At 43.7% G+C, this 15,603-nt stretch overlaps 1 protein-coding gene across 5 annotated transcripts in view; it reads right to left on the reverse strand.

Annotated features, from left to right (window-relative positions):
* Positions 1-313: 313 nt before the first annotated feature.
* Positions 314-15,603, reverse strand: part of LOC129771231 (neuroglobin-like) — a 185,441-nt gene continuing 170,151 nt past the window's right edge. For all 5 annotated transcript variants that reach the window (XM_055774663.1, XM_055774660.1, XM_055774661.1 and 2 more), the window contains one exon: positions 314-9,737. In XM_055774663.1, coding sequence (XP_055630638.1) covers positions 9,516-9,737 — 222 coding nt within the window. In that variant the 3' untranslated portion in view covers positions 314-9,515. The remainder of the gene's footprint in view (positions 9,738-15,603) is intronic.

Here is a 15,603-nt window from a genome sequence, read left to right on the forward strand (position 1 = left end):
TCGTCAGCTGCCGGGCCTGTTGTTCTTCTCCGTAGAGGACAAATTCAGCGTTCCGGAGGAGATCCGCAAGCAGAAACTATCCAAGTTTGCCAAAAAGTACATGGTGTGGCAAGCGATCTGCTCTTGCGGAAAGCGGAGCGCCCCCTTCGTGATGACCGGCACGGTAAACGGGCAGGTTTACCTTAAGGAGTGCCTACAGAAGCGCTTACTACCACTATTGAAGCAGCACGAGGGCCCGACCATCTTCTGGCCGGATCTCGCTTCGTGCCACTATTCAAAGGACGTGTTGGAGTGGTACGAAGCCAACGGGGTCACCTTCGTGCCAAAGGAAATGAACCCGCCCAACGCGCCGGAGCTTCGCCCAATAGAGAAATATTGGGCGATTATGAAGCAGGCCCTCCGGAAGAACCCAAAAGTTGTCAAATCGGAGGCGGACTTCAAGAGAAAATGGATTTCTGTTAAAAAAAACTACAACCTGACGTTGTACAGAACCTTATGGACGGGGTAAAGAGGAAGGTGCGAGCATACGGGCTTGGGCTCGAAGTATGAATAAAAAGAAAATGCCAAAAGTTGTTTAATAGTTTTTATTTTACTGTCTAAAATTTTCAAAAGGATCGGTCTACTGGGCGAATTTCTACAGCGTTTTTTCCGTGATGCAATTTGATGTGACACACCCATTATATTTCTGATGTGGGCCGAGGAAACTGTCAAAGTAACGCAAATTCGTATTTTTCTCGTATTTTCTCTCGTTCTATACTCTTTCGCTCTTTCGCAAGAGATCCCGCGCTTCGTTCTGATTGGTTGGGGAAAAAGTTCGCAAATATTGGCGTGAACTTGTCTTGATTGTGAAGGGTTAAAACAAGCTTAAGACCAGTTACATTTTCTGTTGTTTTAGTTGTTTTGATCAATAAATCTGGAAAATTCCGAAGGGAAAAGTGCTCACGGAGAGAGAAGAAATGAAGAAAATGTGATATTACTCGTTGAATTGGACGATCCCATCAAGCAGTGCTCAATTATTTGACGAATCTTCAAGGATACGGTAAGAAGGAGAGAGCTCCACGTAAATCGAAGCTCTCTGACCAGGATAAGCGGGAAATAGAACAGCTTAGAATACCTCAAAATCGCTTATGCAAATAAAGCAATATTTGAATTTAAATGCTACTCGGGTGACAATTCGTCATGTTTTCGTAAAAAGTCCTCACATAATGAGGACTTGAAAGGTTGAAGTTTCCAATTTTACACCATCTCACATCGGAAGACGTCTGAGTTTTTCCAAAGCTCCAATGAACCATAGGACATAGTATGTTGTGATAAAGAATGTTTCCAAAAGAATACATTTAGCTATAAACCATAACGAAAAGTTCTTCAATGTATAGGTGATCTTCACTGATGAAAAAAAGTTCAATTTGGATGGTCCTGATGTTTTCAACGGGTACTGACGTGAGTTACGGAAGGAGGAACAGTATTTTTCAACAGGAAGTTTGGTGGAGGCTCGTACATAGTTTGGGCGGGATTCTGTGCAACCGGAAAGCTCAAGATAGCTTTCACATCATTCAAGGATTACATACATGTTCTGGAATCCTCTCTCCTACCGTTTTTGCGTGGATATCGTCACATAGAATTCACATTCCAGCAAAACTGCTATGTGCTACTATTTATTCATACAGGCAAGTAAACTAACAAATGTATTAAGGACCAAAAACTTTTTTTTTTTTGGACTGGCCGGATCGCATTCCAGACTTGTATACTGCTGAAAATCTTGGGGGGATCCTTGTACGCAGAATCTACACTGAGAGAAAGCGGTACACCATGATTGAAGAACTCAAGGTCGCAATATCGCGAACATGGAAAAATATCGAGAAATCCGTTCAGCAGAATTTGGTAAATAGTATGCCAACATGAGTTTTCCAGGTTATTAGCCGAAATGGCAAGGTTGCCAATTATTGACATGTAAATCAGCCGATCGTTTCGAATTTTTCATTGATAATACTTATGAATTTTGAAATGGTCTTATAGAAATTGAACAGCTGAAATAATCATATTTAAGTACAAAAAACAAACACATAACTCTTTTGAACGAAATTGACGTTAAATATACTTTATTCTAAGCATTCTACAATGCATGAACGTATCTTGTTGAAATTATAACTGTTTGTGTTGCAACGAAATAGAATCAGGGTGGTCTTATAGAAGTTGTTCAGAGAGTATTGACCCAAGATTGAATCGAAACTCAGAAAAAGCAAAAGATACAAAGAAAATTAATAGAAATGCACCAGATACGACTTAGAGGCTCTAATGGAATGGCGCGAAGTAAAAATGACCTCTAATATCTAGTTTGTCGTATGTAAACTGAACTGAATACATGCACAAAACATTCCTCCGCCTATATCCGCAGCCTATTTCTTCTGGTCAGAAAAACTCTCGTCTGCGTATTCGGTTGAAAACTCAACCTTCATTTTCTATAATAACGAAGCTTAAAATTTGACCCGTCTGATTTTCTCGTAAACCAGCAAGAATAGAAATGCAATGGATAAAGGCAATCGTGCTAGTCAATGATAGAATTCCACCATGCAAGTTTTACATTTGTAACATGCTTTAAAAAATTTAGAAAAATAATTTTCTTAGGAAGCGATTTTCGATGTAATTTTCTCCATCATATCTATAAGGTTTTTGTTGCTCAAAACCGATTCAGAGGCGATAAATGTGGGTCATAGTTATTGAGTCGAGTTCCCACTGAATATCTCTGTTGTTGTAGAAACGGAAATGGTCGTAGTAAGCTAGGATTATTTATGTCATTAGAATAATCAGAAATATACCTCATTCGTAATTGTTCATTTGTTCAACCAAGACGTGTTTTATTCAACTATACAAGAGGTTTTGGGCCCAGTACGAAGTTGAAAATGGCCAATTCGAATCTCGGAATTGAACGACTGTTCGGCAGAGAGAACTGGAGTACTTGGAAATTCGCCGTACAAACGTATCTCGAGGTTGAAGACTTTGGGAAGCTATCGAACCGATGAAAAAGGAAGATGGAAGTTTGGAAGCGGTGGATCCCGTCAAGGATAAGCCGGCAAACTTTTACCATGTACGTGACGCAAAAACAGCTCGGGAAGCTTGGACGAAGCTCAACAACGCGTTCGAGGAAGGTGGCCTGACGCGGGAAGTTGGTCTGCTTTACAAGCTGATCCGGACCGACCTGGAATCTTGCGGAACCATGGAAGCCTACGCGAACAGGATGATCTCGACATGCCACCAGTTAAACGAAATTGGATTCACGATCCCGGAACGGTTTGTAGGTGTTCTTCTGCTAGCTGGACTTCCCGAGCGGTATCAACCCATGGTCATGGCTCTGAAGAACTCGGAACAGCGATAACGGGGGACTCGATACAGACCATTTTGCTGCAGGAAGAGCTGTTGCCAAGTGGAAATACAGCGTTCGTTGCTAAAGGTAAGTTCAAACCAAAAACGGAAGTCGCCCAAGGCAACGGAAAAAGCAAGAAAAACTCGGCACAGTCAAAAGGCCCGTAATGTAGAAAATGCAGCAAGTTTGGCCATATCGCGAAGTTCTGCCCGGAGAATTTAGGAAACGGAAGCAAGAAAGCAGATGTTTTTTGCACGGTGTTGTCGACGATTCAAAGTCAAGAGAAGAACCAGTGGTACCTGGATTCGGGAGCGACTCGCCACATGACGTGGGATCTGGAACTTCTGGAAGACGTGTGTAGCGGAAACGGAGTCGTAGTTGCTGCCAACAAAGAAACAATGAGAATCGAAGCTTGTGGTACGGCAACTCTCCATCCAGCGTGCCAGGACATCGGAACCGAGATTCCAGTACACGATGTGCAGTTCATCCCTGATCTGTCGACAAACCTTCTGTCGGTGGTGCAGATTGTGAAGAAGGGCTTCAAGGTTGTATTCGAATCCAGTGGCTGTGAGATCTATAATCCTCAAGGTAAGCTGGTGGCAACCGGAGTCATCGAGAATGATCTATTCAAGCTGGCGCAGTTGGAAGAGGCTGGTCCTAGAGCTGGTCGAGCAATGTTGAGCTCCGCCAGTGCATCTGTAGAAACCTGGCACAAGCGGATGGGGCATCTCAACTACAACAGCGTGAAGATGCTGGCGAATGGCGTTGCGAGCGGAATACAAATTTCAAGCGAAAACCGTAGCGATTGCACTGTGTGTCCAATGGGGAAGCAGACCCGTATCCCGTTTAGCAAGAGCGGATCGAGAGCAGAGGACTTACTGGAAGTGATCCATTCAGATATAGCAGGACCAATGGAGGTATCGTCACCATCTGGAAGCCGTTATTATGTTACATTCATAGACGATCGATCTCGGAAGATTTTCGTGTACTTCTTGAAGACAAAATCTGAAGAGGAGGTCCTTGGTCGGTTCAAGGAATTCCAAGCACAAGCGGAGCGCCAGTGCGAGCGGAAGATAAACATCCTGCGAACAGATAATGGTAAGGAGTATACCAATAACGGGTTTCAGAATTTCTTGAAACAAATGGGAATACGGCACCAAACAACCAATGATTATACGCCGGAGCAGAACGGATTGGCGGAGCGTGCCAACAGGACGATTACCGAACGGGCACGTTGTATGTTATTCGAGGCAAATCTTCCGAAATCCTTCTGGGCAGAGGCAACGGCTGCGGCGGTTTATCTCGTGAACCGATCTCCGACACGTGGGCATGACTTGACTCCCGAAGAGGTTTGGAGCGGACGGAAACCGGACATTTCCCATGTCAGGGTATTTGGAACGAAGGCCATGGTGCAAGTGCCCAAACAGAAACGACAGAAATGGGATCCTAAGTCGAGACCGTGTATATTGACTGGATTTGAGGAGGAGACAAAAGGCTACCGTTTGTATGATCCCAAGACGAAGTGCTTCCTGAAGAGCAGAGAGGTGTGTTTCATCGACGAGTGCATCGGCGAAAAGGGACTTCCAGCAAACCAACAACGAACTGTGGTTCCGGTGGACTTCGGAAGCGTTCCATCGATGGCCGTTCCTACCGATCAAGAGTTCGATGAGGCTGCATATGAAACCGCAGAGGAAATCTCAGAAGACGAAGACGACAATGACACCTCTACTGACTCTGACGATGTGACTGTGCTCCCTCCGCGAAAATTTTCAAATCCACCTCGGTCACAGGTGTTAGGGCGCAGCGGAAGGGAGCACATACTTCCAGGCAAGTATAAAGACTTTCACGTTCAGAGCAAAGGTCTCCCCGTCAATCCTAATCCACAGGTCAGACCCGATGAACCGCGAGACGTCGAGGATTCCAGTGATGAGGACGACGGTCCCCATCAATGCTTGGCGTTGGATTCGAACCATGGATCGGCTGCATCGGATGAACCGAAGAGCTACAGGGACGCGATGGCTTCGCCGTACGCGGAGAACTGGAAGCAGGCTATGACGGAGGAATTGGAGTCGATTCACGCCAACAGGACCTGGACGTTGTCTGATCTCCCTCCAGGACGGAAAGCTGTAGGATGCAAGTGGGTGTACAAGCTCAAGCGAGACATCAACGGAGAAGTGGTTCGATTCAAGGCTCGTTTGGTTGCCCGAGGTTTCAGCCAACAGTATGGATCGGACTACGACGAAGTGTTCGCTCCGGTAGTTCAGCAAACCACTTTCCGCACGTTGATGGCAGTCGCAGCGAAGAAGAAGATGGCCGTAAAGCAGTACGATGTCAAGACCGCATTCTTGAATGGCGATCTTGAGGAGGAGATATTCATGCGGCAGCCAAGCGGATTCGTACAGCAAGGCAACGAGCGCAAGGTATGCCGGCTGAACCGAAGCTTGTACGGGTTGAAACAAGCGGCGAGGGCATGGCACCAACGACTGCATGAAGAGTTGGAGCGGCAGCAGTTTCAACGATGTACATCCGATCCGTGTTTGTACCGGAAGCAGCGAAATGGACGATGGTGTTACGTGCTCGTATACGTTGACGACCTGGTGATAGCGAGTGAAGATCCGAAAATAATTGCAGCACTTGTTGGAAGTCTCAAGAGGTCGTTCGAGATCAGCGAGCTGGGTGACATCCGTTATTACCTGGGCATGGAAATCGAAAAGGACCATCACGGAGACTACTTCTTGAGCCAGCAGAAGTATATTCGAGAAGTCGTGGAGTAAAGCGGACTGACGGATGCCAAGATCGCCAAAACTCCGTTGGATCCAGGATACTTCAAGAGCGAGAATGAAGGGATCCCACTAGCTAGCAACACCGAATACCAGAAGCTGATTGGGAAGGTCCTGTATATAGCTGTAAACACACGATCTGACATTTCGACTGCTGTATCCATCTTGAGCAGGAAAACAAATCATCCCACCCAAAAGGACTGGAATGAACTCAAGCGCGTGGTGCGGTATCTCAAGGGGACGATCAACTATCGGCTACGTTTGAGCAAGAAGGGTGAAACCGGAACCATCATCGGTTATTCGGATGCTGACTGGGCTGAAAATCGAGATGACCGAAAAATCACACAGCGGATTCGCTTTCAAGGTTAATGGAGGAACGGTGAGCTGGGCTTGTCGTAAACAAACCTGTGTGGCCCTATCAACCGCTGAAGCAGAGTTCATCGCCCTGGCTGAGGCTGCACAAGAAGCTCTGTGGTTGAAGTTACTGCTGCAAGAGCTGAACGATGAGCAGCAAGTAGTAATCCACGAAGACAACCAAAGTTGCCTGAAGATTATGGAGAAAGAGAAGCTAACGAGGAAGATGAAACATATAGCCACGAAGTTTCATTTTACTCGAAACCTGATAGAGAAGCAAGAGATGAAGTGTGTCTACTGCCCGTCTGAAGATATGGTAGCAGACCTCATGACAAAACCATTGCAGCGCATTAGACTGGAGAAGTTAGCCAAGCTGATTGGACTGACCGTAACCGTTTAGGAGGAGTGTTGTTGTAGAAACGGAAATGGTCGTAGTAAGCTAGGATTATTTATGTCATTAGAATAATCAGAAATATACCTCATTTGTAATTGTTCATTTGTTCAACCAAGACGTGTTTTATTCAATTATACAAGAATCTCAGATGAAGAAAATGGTAAAAAAGGATTCATTTCCTTCTCAATTTGATATTTTCCGCATCAGCTTACTATCGGGCAGTATGGCAAACCTTTGATCGGGGCAATTTGCTCGCTTTCGGCCGGATAACATTCTCACGAGAGAAATAGCTTGTATGTGAGGGATGCCAGACGATTTTTTCAAAGATCTCTGCATGGCACGAATAAATGTCTTCAAATGTAATCATAATGAACAAAAATGAGCAAACCATCACGATATTTCCAAATCATGTTCGATAAATCACACAAACAATTGTTTTCACATACCTTGAAATGACCTCTGTATGTTTTCACAAAATTAATAGTCTTCAAAACGAAAACTGTGCTCAGAGATTGCGGGAAAACAAGAGCGCGGATTGGAGAATTAATGCACGAATACTGGGAGAACACGCTCACCGGAGAAACGGTTTCTTCTTTTCGCTGGTGGGCACGAAGGGAATAGATTGATGGAATTTCTCATTCATACAAGCTGTTTCTCTGAGCTTTATAGTCTCTGAGAGAAACAACTCATGGGCATATTATACTTCTGCTGGGCCATTTAACACCGTATGATTAGGAATTTAGAATTTGGGCGCCTTACAAAATAAAATTCATAGCACTTTTGTTATTCAGTATCTAAAATACAGAAAGATTACAGATGACTGAGGGTTAACTAATCTACGTACTGACGTAGTTGTTACCTTAAATTTTGAGAGCACGGTCAAGATAAATCCATTCTCGCTTAGGGGGTGCGTATTACACACTTCTCCTATAGGTGTCTTTAATTGACCATCATACAACTATTTCACTCCCCAAATATACTTAGAGGATTTTTCTCTTTCCTCATTCAAAGAAATACGGTATAGCTAAGACTGTGATCAGCGTCCAGAAAGTCACGAACAAATCGTATATAAAAGCTATTGTGAAATGGCTATCAATGTCCCAAACGATAATTGCTTACAGGCGGTAATTTCGATTCGTTACTGAAGCAATTTTAAAGCTTGATCGTTCCGTTGCCTACGTCAATGTTCGTTTGTAAGCAAGAAGATAGTGGAAAATGAACGGAGCAGAATTTAGATGCTTATCATTTGCGCGTTGTACTTCAGCCGTTAGTACCCGCCGAAAGAGTCAGTTGAAGATGTCTGAAACTGATAAGATTGACTATCGCTGGCGACTTTGTTCTATCAAAATGCTACGTCACAGTTTCCGATTAAGCGAAGCGCGGTTTGTCCTTTAAGGAAGCCTATTAAACAACTCATTCCGAACACTCCAGTCGTTGTTGTTGAAGCATTGTGTAAGAGGATTAATGATCACTTTCTTGAATGGTGCTGACAAATTATGGCCGTGAGTTTCCACCCTCCAATCACTGTTCCAGAGTTTGTCGCCAGCTGTAAACAATAAACCGAAATAACCAAACCCTTCAGCACTTTTTCAGCACATTTCTCAGATTCCATCCCTCTTCTTCTTCTCTCGGCAAAGCGAGTCGAAACTTTCTTACCTTCGCGCTCGAAATAACTAAAATTTCTTCGCTTTCTTTTGCTCTTCGTTGGTTCCGTGGGGGAAATGCTACTGTTTTCCCAACCATTTCCCACCATCATTTCAAGGTCCTTTTGTGTTCCGATTATTATGTGTGCTGCCACTCTCCCCGCACCACACCTACATCACAACCCCTGTGCAACTCTGTTTGTTCAATAGGAAAGCTTTCATTGCGCTGCCGGGGCTTCTGCTAATACTGTTCCCGTGTTACCTTCAGGCTCCACTCGACTCGCTCGCTATCAGCTATCGGAGGATACAAAACGAACGTTCGAAGATGTGTGGATATGAGTGCGGTGTCGTGGGCGCTCTTTTCCTCCTCTTCTGGTTTATTATCCTCCCTTCTCTCCCCCCTCACTGCTCAATTGTAGGCTTGTTGTCTAGTTATGGTCTCTATGAAAATACAGTTTTTTTTTTGTTTGTTGAAAGCCTATTCGTTTCTGCTACTGTTGATGGCTACTTGTTTTGTTTTTGTTCTGTTGCTGCTCATATATATTCCTGTTAAAATGTTTAAATGCATACAAAAAACTTTCGAGTGTCCAGCACAATCTTGCTTCCATTGAAGCTGTATACAAAACATGTTGACGTGTGTTTGTTTGAGTGGGTGTAGTATCAGTATCAGTGTGAGTGTTTCACCTGTATTAAAATGAGAGATTGGAGGTGGGGTTATTTTTTGTTTTCAAAACAGATTCTTCAGTAGCCCTCCGTGCTCCATTTTGTTTCCACTTTGTTGCTAATCGTCTAACAATTCGTTTGTTCAACCCAGCTTTCTTTGTGTCTCGATAATAACGATGTCGCCACATTGCCCAAACTCACTCTTCTCTTAATAACGATGGTTGTTTGTTTTTGTTGTTGTTGTTCGGATCTATACTACACCTGGGCATGCCTCACTATCGTGTGACCTATCGTCCGTGTGCAACATTATTTTACGTAGTTCAAGAGGTCTTCTTGTCTGCGCTAGTCGTCGCCCCCGCCGCCGATGACGACGAGAGATTCGCATTGTTGACGTTCTCGTTATTGTTGGCACTTGATTCGAACCCTGCGACCAGCGTCTCGATTATGAACTTGATAGTCAGCTTGTAGATACCCTCGACGTTCTGCGTGTACCGGTCGCCCAGCGTAGTCGATACCGCCGACAGGAAGGGTTCCTCTATTCTCTGCAAATAAAGGGAGAGAGAAGCGAAACGAGCGGTTAGTCCCATTAGTATGCAAATCATGATGCCTTTTTTTTCTGGCTCGTCTGGATGTGCTCCAGCGCATGCAACGGCATTGAACGGCGTTGCGTAAGATCTCAATTCGGTGGAATATTCCACGGAGTCAAATTAAAGTGTTTGAATCGTTGGCGGACATTCGCACCGCCATTTGCTGCGTGGAGTAAACGCGCGAAGAAATAGCAACTCGAACAAAGAAAAGATTAGGATGCGAAATCGTTGTGGTTGGCTGAGATGGTTCGAAATTGATTTTATTTCCTTTGTTTACCAAATACGAAAAGAATAATATTTCTCCTAAATATATAAACGGAAGGGAACAGAGCTCCGATCTATGGAGTAAGTGTTATATTATACTCTTGTTGGATTTACTTTTTCGGATTTTCAGGAAAAGGACTCTTTTATAGGTTATATCACGGTAACTGTATTCAAGCTGTAGCCTGAAGGCTTCATTAGGTCCCTTTCAAAGTTACGCGAGATTTGTGATTGTTTTATTTAAAGAGGAGAAATTCAACGATTCTCGTGTCACTTTCTGCATTGATCGATTCTCTTCATCAACATTCTTTTTCGTTGATAACTCAGCGATAAAAGCATTACCTGGAGTGTTCAACGATCAGATGTGTACACCCAAAATTGATTTTTAGCTCATGTTTTGTCATCCCGATTTATGACATTAAATGAGACATAACATAACAGAAAATGTCATGACTCACAAATACTGGTAAGCATTTGTATAATATACATGGTACAGCAATCAGGGCCTGACAATTTCACTTCAATTAGCACATCGTCACTCAATAATGTGTCTATCGCTTCTCAGAACAGAACCAGAACCATGCAGGCTAAAAATATGTCTATTCTTTTTTCACGCACAATAAGAAAAATATCTCGTCTCTTTCGTACATATTCCTTTCATTTCACTTTTTTTTTATCCAAAATATATATTTTATTAAGGCTCATATAGCGTCAGCCTAACGGGGCCGGGAGTTCAATATTTTGACAATGTTTGCTTAGACTATGTTAGTAATATGTAACCGATTACTCGCGGTTGACTCGAGGTTAGTATTACAAGTGTTCTCATAATTGGTATGTCGCAGTCTTCGATGCTCTGTACGTGTGCCCGACACGGGATACTTCCTATTGGGATGCAGCTGACCATTAATCAGCAACGCCCCCCTAGTCTGTACCCCATATCTAGCGTGGTGCGTCTTTCTCGACTCGAGGAATCCAGGATAGAATGGTCACTAGCCGGCGCAATCATCAGCTCGTGTAGAGTTGTCATGAGCGGTACAACCTTTGGCTCTTGTTGAATGATCAGTGGACTGCACAACCTTTGGCCCGTGCATCTGTAAAGAGTGTGTGTATGTATTGCCGCGACTAAGTAAAAGTTTATCGATCGCTAGGAGGGATATGAAACGGGGACACAACGAAGGAAACATCATTAAACGTTGACATCGGCGTTTCTGAGGAACAGGTATAGATGAAGCAGAAGATCGGGATCCCGGCTACCTAAGATATCCCGGACGGGGATATCCGATTGTCTGCCTTTTGCTCTCAGTGCTCTAGAGAGCTGAGAGCGAGCAGCATGGAACCGGATACACGACCAGACAACATGCTCGATGTCGTAGTAGCCATCGCCACAATCACAAAGATTGTTTGCTGCGAGCCCAATGCGATAGAGATGCGCGTTTAGGTTGTAGTGATTGCACATAAGCCGAGATATCACGCGAATGAAATCACGACCTACATTCAATCCCTTGAATCATGCACTCGTCGAGACCTTAGGGATAATCGTGTGTAACCAACGACCGAACTCATCACCACTCCACATGCGTTGCCAACTTACGAGCGTATACTGACGAGGAATGTGGGAAAATTCATTATAAGCAATTTGCCTTTCAAAAAGTGTGCCTTCTAAAGCGCCCACCTTAGCTAGCGAGTCCGCTTTCTCATTCCCCGGAATCGAGCAATGAGAGGGAACCCATGCTAAGGTAATCTTGAATAATTTTTCGACCAAAACACTCAATAGTTGTCTTATTCTTGTTAGGAAATAAGATGAGCGTTTATCAACCTTCATTGAGCGGATTACCTCTATTGAGCTGAGACTGTCTGAAAAAATAAAATAGTGGTCGATGGGCAATGTTTCAATGATCCCTAATGCGTAATATATCGCACCCAGTTCAGCGACATACACGGAACAAGGATCTTTGAGTTTGAAAGAGGCACTGGAATTTTCATTGAAGATGCCGAAGCCAGTGGACCCGTTTATGAATGAACCGTCAGTAAAGAACATTTTATCAGATCCAACTTTCCCATATTCTGCCGAAAATATCGGCGGAATAGAATCGGAGCGTAGGTGATCTGGGATTCCATGGATTTTTTGTCGCATGGACAGATCAAAAATGACAGAGGAATTGCAGAAGTATGGGAAGCAAACTTGGTTGGAGATGCCTGGCGGAGGGTGCACGTCGTGGGTAAGGTACTCATGGTATAAAGACATAAAACTTGACTGAGGAGTCAGCTGGAGTAGATTTTCGAAGTTATCAATCACCAATGGATTCATGATCTTGCAACGGATGAGAAATCTGTAGGATAATTCTGTGAACCGAAGAGTAAGCGGGGGTACTCCTGCCAAAACTTCGAGACTCATCGTATGTGTCGAATGCAAACACCCCATGGCTATACGCAAGCAACGATATTGTATCCTCTCCAGCTTGAGAATATGAATCCTGGCAGCTGATCGGAAGCAAAAACTGCCATATTCTAACACTGATAATATCGTTGTTTTGTACAACTTAATGAGGTCTCCTGGATGGGCACCCCACCATGTTCCGGTAATTGTTTGGAGAAAATTGATTCTTTGCTGGCATTTCTGTTTCAAATACGCAATGTGTCTCCCCCAGGTACACTTAGAATCAAAATATACACCCAGGTATTTGAAAAACATAGAGTGTTGGATCGTTTTGCCGGATAGGTGAAGCTGGAATTGGGCGGGTTCGTGCTTCCTAGAAAAAACGACCATTTCAGTTTTCTCCGTAGAGAATTCGATACCCAGCTTGAGGGCCCACGTGAACAGATTGTTCAGGGTATCTTGCAACGACTTTTGCAGTACCCGTGATGGAAATAACTCCATCGTCTGCAAGTTGTCTCAGCGTGCAGTCTCTAGTTAGACAATCATCCATATCATTGACGTAAAAACTGTACAAGAGGGGGCTTAGGCAGGAGCCTTGTGGTAGGCCCATAAAACTGTAACGAGAAGATTTCGAGCTGCCATGAGAGAAAATCATGTGCTTTTCTGACAGTAAATTGTACAGGAAATTGTTGAGAATTGGTGAAAGTCCACGATTATGAAGCTTCTCTGAGAGGATTTCCATGGAAACTGAATCAAATGCCTCTTTGATATCGAGAAAAACGGAAGCCATTTGTTCTTTGCGAGCAAATGCGATTTGGATTTCAGAAGATAGCAGCGCGAGACAATCATTTGTCCCTTTACCTCGGCGGAAGCCAAACTGCGTATTTGACAGCAAATTGTTCGCTTCAACCCACTTGTCCAAACGAAGTAGAATCATTTTCTCTAACAATTTACGAATACAGGATAACATTGCAATCGGCCTATACGAGTTGTGATCGCAAGCCGGCTTGTTGGGTTTCCGTATGGCTATCACTCTCACTTGTCTCCAGTCATGCGGGACAATATTCAGCTCCAGAAACTTGTTGAATAAGTTTAGCAAACGCTGTTTTGCCAAGTTGGGAAGATTCTTCAACAAGTTGAATTTAATCTTGTCCGACCCCGGAGCTGAATTGTTACATGAGAGAAGGGCAATTGAGAATTCCACCATCGAAAAATTCTCATAATCGCTTTGAAGTGGAATGTCGCGTACGACGCTTTGTGCAGGAACAGAATCGGGACAAACCTTCCTTGCAAAGTTAAAAATCCAACGGTCAGAGTATTCCTCACTTTCGTTTGTATGGTTCCAGCCACGCATTTTCCTAGCCGTATTCCAAAGAGTGCTCATAGCGGTCTCCCTTGACAAACCATTGACGAACTTCCGCCAATATCCACGCTTTTTTGCTTTAATCAAACCTTTTAGTTTGGCTTCTAGAGCTTGGTACTTTAGAAACCATTCCACTAATCCAGTTTTCCTGAATTTTTTGAAAGCGGATGATTTTTCAAGGTAGACCTTTGAACACTCCTTGTCCCACCAAAGTGATGGAGGACGACGTCGGAAAGTGGTAGCCGGTACACGTTTCTTTTGAGCTTGAAGTGCGCTTTCGTAAATCAAACTTGATATAAAATTATACCCTTGAGGAAGTTTCACCTTCGAATGGCTCAGCACTCGAGGGGACATCAAAAACCCCAACTGTCCCTGTTTTTCCGTCCAGTTCAACTTCCCAATCGGGATTTATAAAGTTGTCTGACCTTTTGGACCAAATCTTCAAGTGTTTTAATGTTTCCGACTCCATCAGAACCATTGTCATTTCAATGCTTCCAGTATTAAAGACAATTTTGCAACAATTGATGCAAACATGGCCCCTCCTTGCAATGATTATCTCTCTTGATGTCTAATTTAAATAGAGAGGTCGGAGATATCACTGTTTTACAGTGGAATTGTTGTAGTCTTATCCCTAAATTGGATACATTCAAATTTTTAATTCATAAGTTCAATTGTGATGTTTTTGCTCTGTCCGAAACTTGGCTTTCTTCGCGAGATGATCTCTCTTTCCACGATTTTAATATCATACGCTTGGACCGCGATGACAGATACGGAGGGGTGCTATTGGGTATCAATAAGTGCCACTCATTTTTTCGAATTGACCTTCAACCTATTGGAGGGATCGAAGCTGTTGCTTGTCGTGCAAACATCACAGGCAAAGACCTTTGTATTGTCAGCTTGTATTAGCCTCCGAGAGCTGCGGTTAGCCGCAAACAACTTGATGACATGTGCTCACTCCTTCCTGAGCCACGATTGATCTTGGGAGACTTCAACTCTCACGGAACTGCCTGGGGGGAACAGTACGACGACAATCGTTCACTGTTGATATATGATCTTTGTAACAGCTTCAATATGACACTTTTGAACACTGGGGAAACAACACGTGTACCTAAACCTCCTGCTAACCCAAGTGCTCTTGACCTCTCGCTTTGCTCGAATTTACTATCGTTAGATTGCAAGTGGAATGTAATCCAGGACCCCAACGATAGTGATCACTTGCCAATCAAAATTTCCATCACCATTGGGTCGAATTCTTCTGAATCTATAAACATGGCATATGACCTCACAAGACACATTGACTGGAAAAATATGCGGACGCAATTGCTCTAGCCATCAATTCCAGAGATGGTTTGCCTCCATTGGAGGAGTATAACTACCTTTCTCGTTTGATATATGACAGCGCGGTTCGCGCTCAAACGAAACCCATCCCAGGTTCCACTATTCGTCGAAGGCCTCCCAATCCATGGTGGGATAGCCAATGTTCCTAGCTTTATCAGGATAAATCGAACGCATTTAAAGCTTTTCGGAAACGTGGAACCATTGAGAATTTTCAAACGTATTTGGACCTTGAAAATCAATTTAAAAACTTGATCAAAGGGACAAAACGTGCTTATTGGCGAAATTTCGTGGGAGGTTTGTCACGAGAAACGTCAATGAAAAAATTATGGAAAGTGGCTCGAAACATGAGAAATCGCTCTTCAACGAATGAAAGCGAGGAATATTCACATCGATGGATTTTTAATTTTGCACGGAAGGTTTGTCCTGATTCCGTTCCTGTGCAAAAAATTGTTCGAGATATACCACTTGATAGGTGCGATCTT

This window comes from Toxorhynchites rutilus, chromosome 2 (genome assembly GCF_029784135.1).
Source record: "Toxorhynchites rutilus septentrionalis strain SRP chromosome 2, ASM2978413v1, whole genome shotgun sequence".
Lineage (NCBI taxonomy): Eukaryota > Metazoa > Arthropoda > Insecta > Diptera > Culicidae > Toxorhynchites > Toxorhynchites rutilus.